The 14,484-nt window shown below is 43.0% G+C and overlaps 1 protein-coding gene across 17 annotated transcripts in view; it reads left to right on the forward strand.

The window, feature by feature from the left end:
• SLC8A1 (solute carrier family 8 member A1) overlaps positions 1-14,484 on the forward strand; it is a 381,905-nt gene that overhangs the window by 331,491 nt on the left and 35,930 nt on the right. For all 17 annotated transcript variants that reach the window (XM_019446549.2, XM_019446565.2, XM_019446533.2 and 14 more), the window contains one exon: positions 1,205-1,304. In XM_019446549.2, the coding sequence (XP_019302094.1) occupies positions 1,205-1,304 (100 nt within the window). The remainder of the gene's footprint in view (positions 1-1,204; positions 1,305-14,484) is intronic.

Below are 14,484 nucleotides of genomic sequence, written 5' to 3' on the forward strand. Positions count from 1 at the left end.
CCATGTTCAGATGACTCTCGTTGAACTAACACACTTGACATTCCGACTGAGCTTTGGCCTTCTGTACAGGCTGCTCAGATCACACTTTCTTCACTCCCAGTTGGCTGAGAACTTGCTCGCTCTCTCTCTCTCTCCCAAGCCATAGTCAGTTGACGTGCATTGAATTAAACGTGTACAGATGTTGACCTGAGACAAATAATGTGTCTTTTCTGCCTCTTTGCAATTAGTGGGGATTCGAGGATGCTCTGACAGTAAGTGTGGATATGTGTGGTAGACTAGTCCACGCGATAGTCTCTCTGGGCAGGGTACCCTCATGTCCTGGGAGTGACCCTTCTCCCTGTAGTCGCTATGATTGGTGGTAGTGCTTTGGGTGTATCTGCCTGCTTGGTTCTCCTGTGAATGTTTGGCTGTTGTTGTTGTTACCTTAACTGACATTTAGAAAGTTAGAGGGCGCTCGCTGTAGAAAGCCAAGTGCTTAAAAAGAAGTCTAAGAGAGAAAAAAGAAGTCTAAAGAGAAAAGTAACAGAGAGGGAAATCTAGTGCAACATCAATTGCAACGTGCCCTAAACCATATGCATTAAACTTCTCTTGTCTCGCCTTTTCTTGTTTGCAACAGAAGTAGCGTTAGAGTGGCTTCTCTAACAGCCGCCAGGCTGACAAAATCAGTAGCCACAGAAAAATCCATTTATTGATGATCCTGCAGCAAAATTCTTGGGGCTCTGCTCTCTGGCTGCATTTCATTGATAAACCAAAGCACAATAATACCAGTTTTTAGTTCCATAATCTATCTGCCAATTCCAGCTATTCAGAAACGTGTAATGCTGAGCAGGCCGTATACTAATTCAGTTATAGACAGGATGCCACAGTTGAAGCCAAGAAAGAAGCAAGTTCATGAAGCATTCAAGGAGAAGGGATGGGCCTCTGCAACGTCTGCTCTTCTAAACACTGAGGCCATTCTTCACTGGCCATTAGGCAGTGAAAGAGGCTCAAATTTGCTATGAAGCAATTTCTACTTCCAAATGGTTCCAGCCAAGGGCTATGCTAGTTTGCATAATCATAACAGTGTTTGATGTCAATACTGTTGTTCTGAGCCTAACATCCCCTACCCTTCGTAGAACTCTGGGGTTTCAAAATCACCAAGGTCTTAGATTTCCCAAGGCTTTAGCCAACCCAACAGTTATCTTATTCTTTCCAACCCTTCTAGAGTACCGTGGACAAACTTATTAAGAAGACAAACTTAGCCCTTGTGGTTGGGACAAACAGCTGGAGAGAGCAGTTTATCGAAGCCATCACTGTCAGCGCTGGTGAGTACCTTTCTCTGCATGCCGTAAATGACAACGGCCCACACTGAGCTTGCTTTTCCTACTGGGACCACTTGGTCTAGGTCAAAGCACCAACAGCCTTCCAGGGTAAAATTAAAAGAGGAATAAATGTTTTGGTGGCATACCTGCACATTTCAGAGACGGCCTTGGACTTTCTAGATGAAGCACATGTCTTCAAACATGGCATTCTTCTTCATCTACACTGTCTTTCTTTCTGGAAATAGACAAGATAAACGTAAAGGCGTTTAAGGCTTTTATGTCTCTAATTCGCAGACAGCCAATCGCGAGTCTTTGTCCGGAAACTTCCCTGAAGCAGGAGAAGTGGCCAAATGAAGGTCACTAAGGAAGGAGCAAAATGCTAGGTGGGAGAAGGTGACATTAAGACACTTTATCACTACCATCTGTATCGTTTTACACGCTCTTCAACCCTATCTAACAGATCGGCATTTGCACTGGCTCTAGAAGTGCAAAGGAAAATCCTACCAAAATGAAGTTGTTTTCAAACTCAAGGAGTCAGAGACCCGAGGGAATTAAATATAGAAAGAAAGGTCTTTTTCTTGGCTTCTCAAACCGTGTCCACTGTCTGTATGATTGTATAAAGACAGAGGAAAGCCCCTCTCAAAGATGCATGAAAGCAACACCATTGTGGGATTTCCCCCCTTAATCCTTCCGTTCCATCTTGACTGGTTCTTTCTCTTTAGCACTCCCCACAGCTCCATCTTCTACTGTTGCAGCTATTGAACAAGACTAGAATGTTCTAAATAGTGATTCCCACTGAAAAGTATGGAACCAACATCACTGGCCGTTAGGTCGTGACTGCTAACACAACCCCCTCTTTCCAATCTGCCATAGAATAATCTGACAGATATCCAAAGTGCTGTGGGAACAGAGGGTGGTAGGATTTTTGTGCCTCTTTGTTATTAATGCTGTTTATAATCACACTTTGGTTTCTTGCAATTGAGTAAATAAAGGAAACTTATGAACCTTAAATAATGGGAAATTGCTTGGAAAGTAGATTTGGAATTTACATGCAAATTCTCCTCGGGGGAGGGGAAAACTCCCTGTGTTAGCCCCTTGGGGCTGCCTTTACCAAGTACCAGAGACTGGGTGTCTTACAAACAAGCTCACAGTTTAAGAGGCTGAGAAGTCCAAGATCAAGACACTGGCAGATTTGGTGTCTGGTAAGACCTTGCTTCCTGGTTCACAGACAGGAACTTCTGTCTTCTGACTTGTCCTCACATTGAGGAACAGGAAAGAGAGCTCTCTGGGATCTTTTTTATTTTTTATTGTTTTTTAAGTTTACTTATTTATTTTGAGAGAGAGAGAGAGAGAGAGGGAGAGAGAGAGAGATCAAGCAAGGGAGGGGCAGAGAGAGGGAGAGAGAGAGAATCCCAAGCAGCCTCTGCACCATCAGCACAGAGCCCGTTGCAGGGTTCAAACTCATGAACCATGAGATCTTGACCTGAGCCAAAATCAGGAGTCAGACGCTTAACCGACTGAGCCACTCAGGCACCCCTGGGGTCCTTTTTATAAGGGCTTTATCCTCATGGCCTAATCACTTCCGAAAGGCACCACCTCCTAATACCATCATATTGGGGATTAGGTTTCAACATATGAATTTGGGGGTGGGGGGCACAGTCTACAGTACTCGCTCACTATGTCTTACATTTTTCTTTAAACCAAACATTAGTATCTGAGGCATGAGCTATATACTCCCTCTTCACAGAGTCAAAAACTAAAAGGACAAAAATGCTTGAATAAGAAATTGCTGATGAGACCAGTTGAAAACATTAAAAATAATGAAATTGTTTTATGGGCTTTGTTATAGCAGAATTGAAACGTTAAAACCATTAAAAGTAGCATAAACTTTAATGAACCATTCCCAATGGTTCACAGGTCTCCTTTGGCTGCAGACGTATGAGCATTTATATAATGGTCACAAGCTGGACATCATTAATTCATTTTTCTACACGTCCATCGTTGTTCTTGGTGGAAGAGATAGGACAGCACAGGAAACAGACAAATACCCCAGCCCAAGCAGAGCTTATATTCTACCCAAGGAGGCAGCAAATAAGGCAAACAAAATCAAGTGTGTGTATGACGATGAGCTTATCATGGAGAGCAACAAAGCTGTGGAGAGAGATGAGAAATATACGTGAGGCCGCACTCGACTGTGGCCAAGAAGACACCATCAATAGACACATTAGCCATGCATTTTCTTTTCGAGCAGTGGAGTGGGTTTGTGTTCGTTTATTCACACATTTTTGTAATTCACAGGGACCAGCACACACATTTAATGGCCAGTCCTTCACAGTGGCAAAAGGGCAGCTTAGAACGGTGAGAGAGATTTTGCCACACACAAGACCAAAGTTGTGATCCTGGTCAGAATAGGTATACAGCGAACCAACTATAAAGACGCTAATGCTTCCTTACTTTCAAGGGGCATATTTGGTTTGCAAACACTTTCATTTATAACGTTGAATTAAATCCTCTCAAAATCGTATGTGAGCGGTATTACGATTACCCTGATCTTCTAGAATCTGAGCCTTGGTGAGGCAATGTCTTTGGAACAATGCTCAGAACCCCAGTCTTCCAAATGCTAGTCCAGCGGGCTCTCTACTACCCTTAAGAAAGAGAAGTTTCAAAATGAGTCAAACTGCTCCCTCCGCACCTCTGTCTGCTTGAGGGACTCTGGTTTTGTCCCCTCTCTTGGTGCCATGGTTTCGGCACTCTCATGATGGGACCGACTCCTGCCCAGATCCTTTGAACTGTTGTTAATGAATGAAATAAAAAACCTCTCGAGTGTTCTTACTTGTCATGCAGCATGTTGTGTTTTATGTTACTAAATGACTGCTTGGGAATAACACAAAATTGCTCAGACATTTGCAGGCCGCTGGGTAAATTGACCTTATTTACAATTTTGAGACAAAATATCAGAAAAGCAAACCCATATTTTTTAAGCACTAGATTATTAGAAGGGCAGTTAGAAAGCTCAATATTTGTCATTATGATTAAATTTAAGTGTCTAAAGAATGTTAATGTTCTTCGGTTGTTAAATGGACAATAAAATTTGTAAAGCGGTATTGAAAACAGACTTTCATTGGATTTTAAGATTTCATTGCAAAAGAGTTGAGAATCAGAACCGTTTGCCTTATTAAAATATTAAATTGCTGTTAAACGGCTCTACTGAGACGCTTTTTCCTATGCAATTTTCTGTGCAAAATTGAGTCTATCTATCTTGCCAAACAAATAATAATTTTGGAAATAGGATTTTACTTCTGTTTCTCAATGATTATGTTTAAATTAGTTTCGAGGTAACCCCCCCGGCAGTCTTTTTGTTCCCCTGCTTTTCCTTAACTTCAGTTCCTGGGCTCAGTACCTGGGCTTCCCATAACCTTACTGTTTCTGGGAACCGAGGTCTTAGAGTCTGACATTTGAAGAGTTCGAGGATTCATAAGACTCCAGAGATGAGGTAGGGACTAGACAGTCACGTCCCCGTGGTGGTCCTTCTGTCACCTCCTGGGTAGGATACCAGGAGCAGTAGCATGAAGCAGTTAAGCGACTGTCGGGTGCTTCTAAGACGTGTCAGCAGACAGATGCTCTTCGACGAGAGGCTAGCACTCACTGCATGTCCAGTACGAACTGTCCCCATGTCCTCCTTCTTCCCAGTGTCTCCATCCAGGCAGAATGGAGGGCCGACCTTAAGAAAATGTGTACCAGCTGGGATATAGAGGAGAAACGGTTAGGTCAAGGAAGATGACAGACTCCATCTGGGTGAAGAGAACCAGATGCCAATGCTACCAACTCCACAGCCACCATATTGTTGTTCTGCGCAGCAGTCCTGGGCCATGGTGAGGTGAAGGAGAGTGGTTGCAAGCCTGGCTTCGGAGTCAGATATGGATCTGTGTCCCAGATTTCCAGAAATTCTCTGGGTGATTCTGGACAGATTACCTCCCCTCTAAATCTCTGTTCCCTCAAACGTAAAGCAGAGGTAACTAGTCCTCACCTATGGAGTTGCTATAAGGATTAGTCAAGGCAATTCATCTTTTCAGGAGGGCTGTCTCTACACTTAGATACCAGAGTCGGTTGTTTGGGAGACAAGTCTTGTTGAAGAGTCTCCAACATAACCAAATTTTGTGTGAATACAGTCGATTTCAGTTTAATTGCTAAAATGGCGAAGTGACTAAAAACCACTGTCCCTTTTGTAGTGAGTATCGGGCACACCACTGAATAGGTAAAAAACTGAGGTTCGGAAAAGCAACAGAACTTGCTCAAGAAGCAAGGCTGGTAAATGGCAGCGCCAGGGTACAGGTCAACCCAGGATTCTCTCCAGTGTGAAGGGCTCACTCACTCGCTGTACCTGGGGACTGAGTCTGTGCCCGTGCACACACACACGGATACACGTATGGAACACACATCTGGTAGGGGATATCTGATATGCACAGACATGCACGCGTGTGCACATGCATGAACACACAGGGACGCGCAGACGTGTGCACACACAGATACGCACGTGTATCTTACACAGCATGTATCTTTCGTCATTTGGATAATTGAGCCACAGCTTAAAATATGAAGGGTTTTTTCCCTTTAACATTCGTTAAGTCTCCCTAAGCCTAGTTTATAGGCCCATAGGGAGAATACACCAGCCAGTTCCCCAAACAACAAGAAGTATGTTTGCCTACATGCATCCATAGACTTCTCCTGCCTCGTAATTTGTGACCTTCTTTAAAGAAAGTCAGCACGCTGCCCTCTCTCTTATCTGGTAATTTTGGGGATCTGGCACTAGGGATTTTTCCGGAATGCTTTTACTACTTTTGACATAGAGTTTGCATATCCGACATACTATCTGCTGGCATCCTCATAACAAAGGAACACTCCAACGTGGCAAAAGAAAAAAAAAATCCTTCTTGTGGTCTCGGTTCTGTATCTTACCAGCTGTAAAACCTTGACGAAGTATTTAACCTTTCTGAATTTTAGTTTCAGCAGCAATGGAATGAGAGGGTCGGACTAGGCAAGTTCTAAGAAAGACCCCATCCAGTATTGAAATTTGGGAGTTCTGTCAGCAGACGGCATAGTGTTAGAGTACCCCTGACAGCATTGTGTTTCATGGCCCACCTGATTTCGGCAATGGAAACCTCTATTCTTCCCACCCACCCGGCTTGCTTAAGTTAGCTCTTCTGCACAGTCACAGTATACGGTCCACACCCATTCTCCCAAAAGGAAAGGGACGGGAAGATAGTCTTTAAAGTGTAGCCTCAAAGAATCTAAGTGAGATGATGCTTTGAAAGTGCTGAATTTTCTTCCTGCTCCTTAATGGGAAATCAGAAATGTCTGTGAAATCTGTAGGACAGACATTCAAAACTCGGCCAGGCTGGTGGATGCGGCTGGCCTGTCCACACTCACTCCACTTCAGAGTAGACTACAACCAGAGACCCGACTTCAGCTACAGAAGGAGGGCATGCTCTCCCAACGCCTACCAAGCCAGTGTGGAAACTAGTTCGGGTTTGGGGGACGCTTCGTCATCAACTCATCATCCATGCATGCTATGTGGAGAAATAAGTGTTCTCAATTAAATTGAATTATTTCATAGCAAAAACTGTCAACTCTGGTGCCCCAGACAGTAATTCACTTGAAAATACTGTCAACTTGACGACAGACCCACTCCATAGGCCTAAATGAAAATCATAAAAATGGTGCCTCAAGTGGGCATGGGATTGCCATGCAATCTGGTCTAAGCAGGAATCATGCTAGCATCTCTCCTATTACTGAACACCGTTAAGGAAGAGGCACTCTCATTACTTAATGTGCTAACCCTGGGTCATTTGAAAATCCCATTTAAGCAGTTTAAAAAAATGCTGCTGGGTCAAGTTTGGCACAGCCCCAGCATAACTATAAGACAATCAGGAGGAAGGAAGGAAGGAAGGAAGGAAGGAAGGAAGGAAGGAAGGAAGGGCTGGCAAAGTAGAGGGAGAAGGTGCTAGAGACTGGGAGTTTCCATTTTGCCCTGTTTCTTGTGTGACTATACAGATTCTTAATTATCCTTTACCTACAAATGATAAGCTTTTTCATTTAATGAACAAGGGTGTGCTGGTTTCATGAGAAGTAGGCACAACAGCCTATACCTCTGTATGAAATTGTGGCTCACATCTGCTTAAACAATATTACCATTTATTGGTTGTCTTCTACATGGCCGATGCCCTCTATTATTTCTAATCCTCACAGCTATACCCTGAGGTAAGTATTTTTTTTCATGAGTTTACCGTCCTGAGGTTGCTTCTATAATGTGTTTCCTTAGGGTCACACAACTAGCAAGTGGCCAGCTAGAATAGGAAGCCCCATTGTTTTGAGTTCAAAGTTGATAAGCTTTCAGTGAAACCCTGGGTGTCCCTCCCACAATTTTAAAAAAAATTTTAAGGTTTATTTATTTGAGAGACAGAGAGAGAGAAGGAGGGGCAGAGAGAGAATGGAAGAGAAAGAATCCCAAGCAGGCTCCACGCTATCAGCGCAGAGCCCGATGCAGGGCTCGATCTCCCCATCTGTGAGCTGAAATCAAGAGTTGGATGCTTAACTGGCTGAGCCACCTAGGTGCCCTGTCCCTCCTACAGTTTTCATTCAGGTCTTAAGTGGCTAGATTTCAAATGAGTTAACGCAAGAGAAAGGGACAAAGTTGATAAGTCCTTTACTCTTGGTTACACACAGCGAGTGAAGTGTTTAGAAATGAGTCTGCAAGCACTGGACAGAGGTGCAGAAGGACCAGAAAGAATACCAGGTGCAGGAATGGACAGGTTCAGTCACTGCAAGGCTAATCCCATCATGAGGAACCCAAAGGGCTTCCACATTCTTTTTGTGATCTTGGAATTGTATTTATATCTCCTGCTAGAAATCATGTCAGGTCTTCAGAAACAAAACAGAATCAATGCCCATTCTTTTTTTCCAGCTCCTGCTGTTTCCCGGTGGTATGATCAGCAATTCAGGCAGGTTTTTCATGCTCTGCACCACAAGCATGCTTGAACTAATAGGAAGGACGATTATTTTAAAAATTTTTTTTTCAACGTTTTTTATTTATTTTTGGGACAGAGAGAGACAGAGCATGAACGGGGGAGGGGCAGAGAGAGAGGGAGACACAGAATCGGAAACAGGCTCCAGGCTCCGTGCCATCAGCCCAGAGCCTGACGCGGGGCTCGAACTCACGGACCGTGAGATCGTGACCTGGCTGAAGTCGGACGCTTAACCGACTGCGCCACCCAGGCGCCCCAGAAGGATGATTATTTTAAACTCTAACAGGAGATGTGAACAACACTGTTGCCCTCCAACTTGGTTCTCGTTCCTTCTTCTAGTATACAGCTAAAATATCCACGTGCGTTGCGATAGTGCACGTAACACGGGTGACAGCATTTCATGTAAAAATCGTCCACTGGAATCTCTGGCTTATCTGGAGACTTGAGTTCAAATGGTCAAAGAGCCGCCGACTAGTTGGACGGCTCTAGACAAATCTTCTAACGTCACTTGTGAAATTAGGGGATTGGAATAGGTGACCTCAGTCTCTGGAACATGGAAATATGAAAGGGTCCCCTGATGGGCCTTTCATTTTCAGCAATAAATGTCAACTTGCTTTCCCTGGTCCTACTACTTGAAACTTAAAGCTCTGACTTTAATCAATTGGAGTATCTGCCTTACAGTACACGTTTGATAAACTGGGTAATTACACCAACGTGGCTGAAGCTCATTTGAGACATCTAATGTTTAAGACACACCATCTGATGGTTACATTAACTAAATTCAGTAGCTGCTCTTCCTTGCTTTGAATTAGATATTAAGAAATAAAGCTTCTTTACCTTTTTATCAGCGTCCTTTTCAAAACTGCCTTCCCTGAATTATAATTTAGTTATAATTTTAATCTTTAAAGTATACTATTTGAAAAGTATTGTTTTATCTTTCCTTAGAGTTAGAATAATTCTTCATGATGTCACTCACTATAAAGAAAGCATGATAAATTCCTACTTTAAAGACATTTTCCCAGCAAATTAACTTTTATCACTTCTGCAGTTAGAAAATCATAACTGTATAATTCGATGTCTCCTTATTTGCTCTGGCTGTCAGAAAGCTCACTTGATGTTTTTTCCCCAACTGGTCAAAATTCACTCAATTCATGTGTCTGAAAGCCTCCTTTATTTATGCTTTCTTTGGATATTTGGGTCCTATTTTATTTTAAAGTATGTTATGCTCTGTTAGTAGATACAGATCCGCCCAGATCCTCTTAGTAGTAAGAATCTAAAGTAAAATCCTTTTTAGTTTTAAATAACAGCAGATCTGTCCTGTTGACCATTATTTGTCTAGCACTTAGGACAATGTTAAGCGATGATAACTGTGGAAAAAGAATGAATGAATTTATGTGTGAGTCAGTGTTTTTCAATCCACATGTAACTGGATTAAAAGTCTGTTTTCACTACATCATACAGCTATGTCTGATCTACAAGAAAATCTGTATAAATACGTACAGACTCTCATATAGACAGATGCCATATTTCAAAAACTTTCAGGCATACATAATTCTTGTCTAATAAATACAAATACATAGAACATGCAGCTACTCATATGCATGTGTTTGTACACAGAAAATATTTTTTGTATGTTGCAAATTGAATGTACAAATGTATATTTAAAGTGGCTTTTTTCTGTCAGTTTTCTTAGTGGAATTTTACCGGTATTTAGCTGATAATCCTGATCCTAACTAAGAAAGAGGAAAGGCACAGGGCATGAGGAAGAAAGGGTTACAGAAATTTCCAGAGAGAAAACTATTTGGGGCCCTATTCGCAGGTTAGGCAAAGCAAATCTAGAATATCTGTCATCTTAAAAATGTCAGTGGTGACAGGATAAAATGTTGAACCAGGTAGCTTTGACCCTGCTTTAGAACGACGCAGGCCAGCTACACAGGGGCGGGAGTATGAGAGGGTGGGAGAAATAAGCAGTTATCTTCTGTCCCTTGGATATGCGTTAGCTGATATTTCTGAAAAGAATACTGGCTTGTTGAGCTGTTTTTCTCTTAAACTGCTTATTACAAAATCTTCAGGAAAACACAGTGCTGAAGGGCTCCAGGATGATTCAGCGGCTCTTATTTGTAAGCCTGAAGTCACGTCTCTGATGCAGCTTTCGTCTGGAGAGGCAGCAGCAAACAATGCTCCATCACTGGATCCAGTAACTCTTTTGTTGGCGTTGGCTGCTGAGACGTGAAGATAGTTCTAGTGGTTGCTTACAAACCAATGCATGAGGCATGGGGGGGGCATTTCATCCCTAGGCGAGAGCCTTCGTACACTGTTTTCAGTGGGGGAAACATTTCAGCATAATCCAAAGAGGTGGAAGGAGGAGAAAACGTGGCCACGGCCACCACATACACACACCCCAAAGGCAGAGGGGAGCCTCATAAAAGTGACTTGCAGCGTTATCCCTTGCTGTTCAGTCTGCTCTCTTGGTAAAGACCGTGTCATTCTGGTTCTTGCAACCAAAGCCACTTACCTGAAGCAACAGGCTTGGACACACACACCCCCCACCCCCACCCCATTTCAGCTCTCCTGCCTTGCCGTTGTCTGAACACGTCTGGCTTGGTGTTATGTCTTCTGTCCTATTAAGCGCATCTTAGAACAGAATCCGCCCAGAGCTAAAAAGGAGCTTACTGAGCAGCTATTCCAACTTCCCCTTATTTTGATAAACAAGAAACTGAGACCAGAGAGGGAAAGTGTCTCATCCAAGGTCACACAGAGCCTGTTTTAGAATTGTTGGCTCTTGCCAAACTTTATACTATTGCTCTCATTTTTTTCTTTTAGAGTTGGTATTTGTAGAACCAGCACCTTAGCACTTATTCCATCCATGCCTGGCCCCTGATCTTCCCCAAGGACCTCTGAGTCTCTTGATGATGTGATACTTTAGGGTTAGACAAAGCAAAGACCAAAACTTTCCTGAGTCAACAACTCTGCAGCACTGAATGAGTGAACCATCTCACCAATGGTGGACAGTTTCCTGTTCACACAAGCCGCACAGCAACCCTGTGCAGTATGTATCCATGAACCCATTTATGAGATGGAGGAACAGAAGTTAGGATTCAGACCCCAACCTATAGGTTCTGATTCTAGACTCAATCCTCCTTCCATCTTGTCACACTTGTGACTCCAGAGTTTAATGCCTGTAGGCATAGGCTTAGTCCTTTTCTTCACACTATGCTCTTGCCTCAGGGCCTTGGCACAAGCTGCTTCCCCACACACACAAGAAAGGCTTTCCCTCTGTTTGGATGTTCTCACCATTAAGGTATCAGCTTCCAGGTCACCTCTTCAGAGGAGTGTCTCAACTACCCAGTCACTAGTGTGAGAATAAGCCCACTGATCCAATCAAAGGAGGGACACGGAGACTTAGAGCACACTGAAGTGAGGCTTCAATCAACGTTCTTGCAAGAGCAGGTATCTGATGGACAGGCACACTCAGGGTAGTTACAGCAGACAATTTATCCCCCAGCATATAAGCCCCTCCCCTGATTCCTCATTGGCTGAGTTCTACAGAGGTTACAGCCTTACCTGGACGTCACCTCTGCCCATGTAAAGCAACAAGTAGTCTGACTGGAACAAATGTACATTTCCTGAGGTGACTCAGAGATTTACAGTCCCTCCTTTGTTCTTCGGTGCATGCTCATTGCAAAGCCTGCGAAAATAAGCCCAAGAGATAGAGAGGGAGGAAAAGACCAAAAAGTGAAGTGTCCAAGGATCTGGGACTCCATTGTGGTGGGAGCAGGGTTCATACATATTTTCATTAGGTTGGAAACCTATTGTTAACTAGACAGCACAGCTTTTATTTGATATTTCTGAAAATGAATCACCTCCCTTACTTCTCACACGAATACACTACTTGACTTCACTGTCTTCCTAGCCCATATCAGTATCTGAAATCATGAGGTTTGTTCATTTGTTTTACTTGATTGCTATCTATCTCTCCCGGTCAGAATGGAAGTTCTGTGGGGTTTTATTCGTGTATATTTCCAATGCCTAGAACTCTCCCTGACACATAAGTTATTACTAAATATTCACCGAAAAAAAAAATGAATGGTACAAATAAAGTCACTCTTTCAACCACTCCATTCCCTTTAAAGATTGACTACAGATACTGGTCCAGGTTAGGGGTTTGGCCTAGAGTTGCGTACAAAACAGCAACGTAAAATATTCTTAGAGTTCCGACCCATAAACTTAATCGCATTTGTTCTGTGCTTTAACCAGAAAAGAAAAACAGGCTATAGACTTATAGATAAGGAGAGGGAAAGAGATCTTTTTAAGATGGTTTATATTGAAGAAAACCATCACCACAGCTCCATCAGAGCTATTATTTATGGAAAATTAAAAAGCTCCTGGCAGACAAACTTGATTGTCAACATCCACTGTAACCAGCCTCCCCTTTATGGAAAGTGCACACAAGCAGTGGGAATGGAGGTACCCCATCTGGATGAGCTAATCCTCCCGTCCAAAACAGATTTTACTACATAGAAGCATACAGCTTCTTTTAAAAACTTCATTTATCTTGTCATCAGAACTAATGATGGGGTTTTGGAACGGTAGGGGTTCAGAGCTGACAGCCAGGAAAGAATTCTTGAGACTTCTTTAGCATAAAAAGGTGATTTTATTAAAGTATGGGGACAGACCCATGGTCATAAAGAGCTGCACTGGGGTTGTGAAGAGTGACCGGTTATATACTATGGAGTTGGGGGAGATAACGTCAAGAGGTAGTTTCCAAAAGGATTTTCATATGCCGAAGCAGATTCACAGGATGTGGGAGGCCTAGGCATTGTCAAGCTAAGGTTGTTTGTCCCTCTAGCAAAGCATTAACATTAAGACAGTAGAGAGTTACTGGGGAAATGTCATTCTCTTTATTTGCCTCAAGTATTTGTCAATGAGCTGCAGGTTATAAGGAAATTTAATTTTACCTGCAATTTCCTTCTTGCCTTTGTTCCCCATATCATTATGGAGGGGTGATTTTGGGGGCTCCTGGAAACTGAGTCTACAGGTTTCTGGAGATTAGGTTATTGATAAGATTGCCTTTTGCTTATAATTTACTAATGTATTTGTAAACTGATGGAGACTGATGTCTTGCATGACTGTGATCTTTAACCATTTGTTTTCCCCTTTCCTTTGTTGTTGGACAGCCCCTGGGGAGGGGGGTGTGCTAGCTTGTGCTTTGCCCTCAACTTGCCTTATGCTCTCTCATCACTAAGGATTAAATTAGTAATAGCTATCCTCAATTTCCAGGAGTGGAAACTGAAGCACATGGAGAATCTGTGCCCAAGAACATGTAAATCACTTCATGAAGTCCCTTAGTTGTCAGCGGCAGGCCTATTTACTGGGGCCTCGCTGAAAATCACAACAGAGAGACGGAAACACGGGCAAGCAGATGAGGGGTGCTAAGTAATTGCAATCATTTTGTATTGTGTGAACCAAAGCCATGATTCTAATTTTAGATACTAAGTGTACATCGCCACCTTGCCAGCAAATCAACTCACAAACCTCGAGATCAGAACAAAATCTCATTGGGGCGCCTGGGTGGCTCAGTCGGTTAAGCGTCTGACTTCGGCTCAGGTCATGATCTCACGGTTAGTGAGTTTGAGCCCCCCGTCAGGCTCTGTACTAACAACTCAGAGCCTGGAGCCTGCTTCGGATTCTGTCTCCCTCTCTCTCTGCCCCTTCCCCACTCGTGCTCTATCTCGGTGTCTCAAAAATAAATAAACATTAAAAAATTAAAAAACAAACAAACAAAAAGAACAAAGTTTCATCGAGTGATCTTGAGACCAGGAAGGCAGGCAGGGGGCAGGGGGTGCTGGGGGTAGGGGTGGGCAAGAGCTCCTGAAGAGCTGGATTCCTTCTGTTTGCTATGCAGAGAGATAGATGTTTGCCACCAGAATGAAAAGGTTCCCACTTCTCAACAGGGCCAATATAAACCACCAGTAGAGGATTTTCCCGAAGATGAAAGGAAAATCAGACTCTCGCAGAAGAAGAAACTAGGGCCATCCATCCATTCCCCCAAAGAGCATTCAGTATTTTATACATGATGTATGCAGAGGGTTATTTTAAGGAGAGTATTTTTAGGAGTATTTAAGGAGAATATTTTAATGAGCTTAGATTTTATCAGGTTG

Source organism: Panthera pardus, unplaced genomic scaffold (assembly GCF_024362965.1).
Source record: "Panthera pardus isolate Hobbes unplaced genomic scaffold, ASM2436296v1 HiC_scaffold_26, whole genome shotgun sequence".
Lineage (NCBI taxonomy): Eukaryota > Metazoa > Chordata > Mammalia > Carnivora > Felidae > Panthera > Panthera pardus.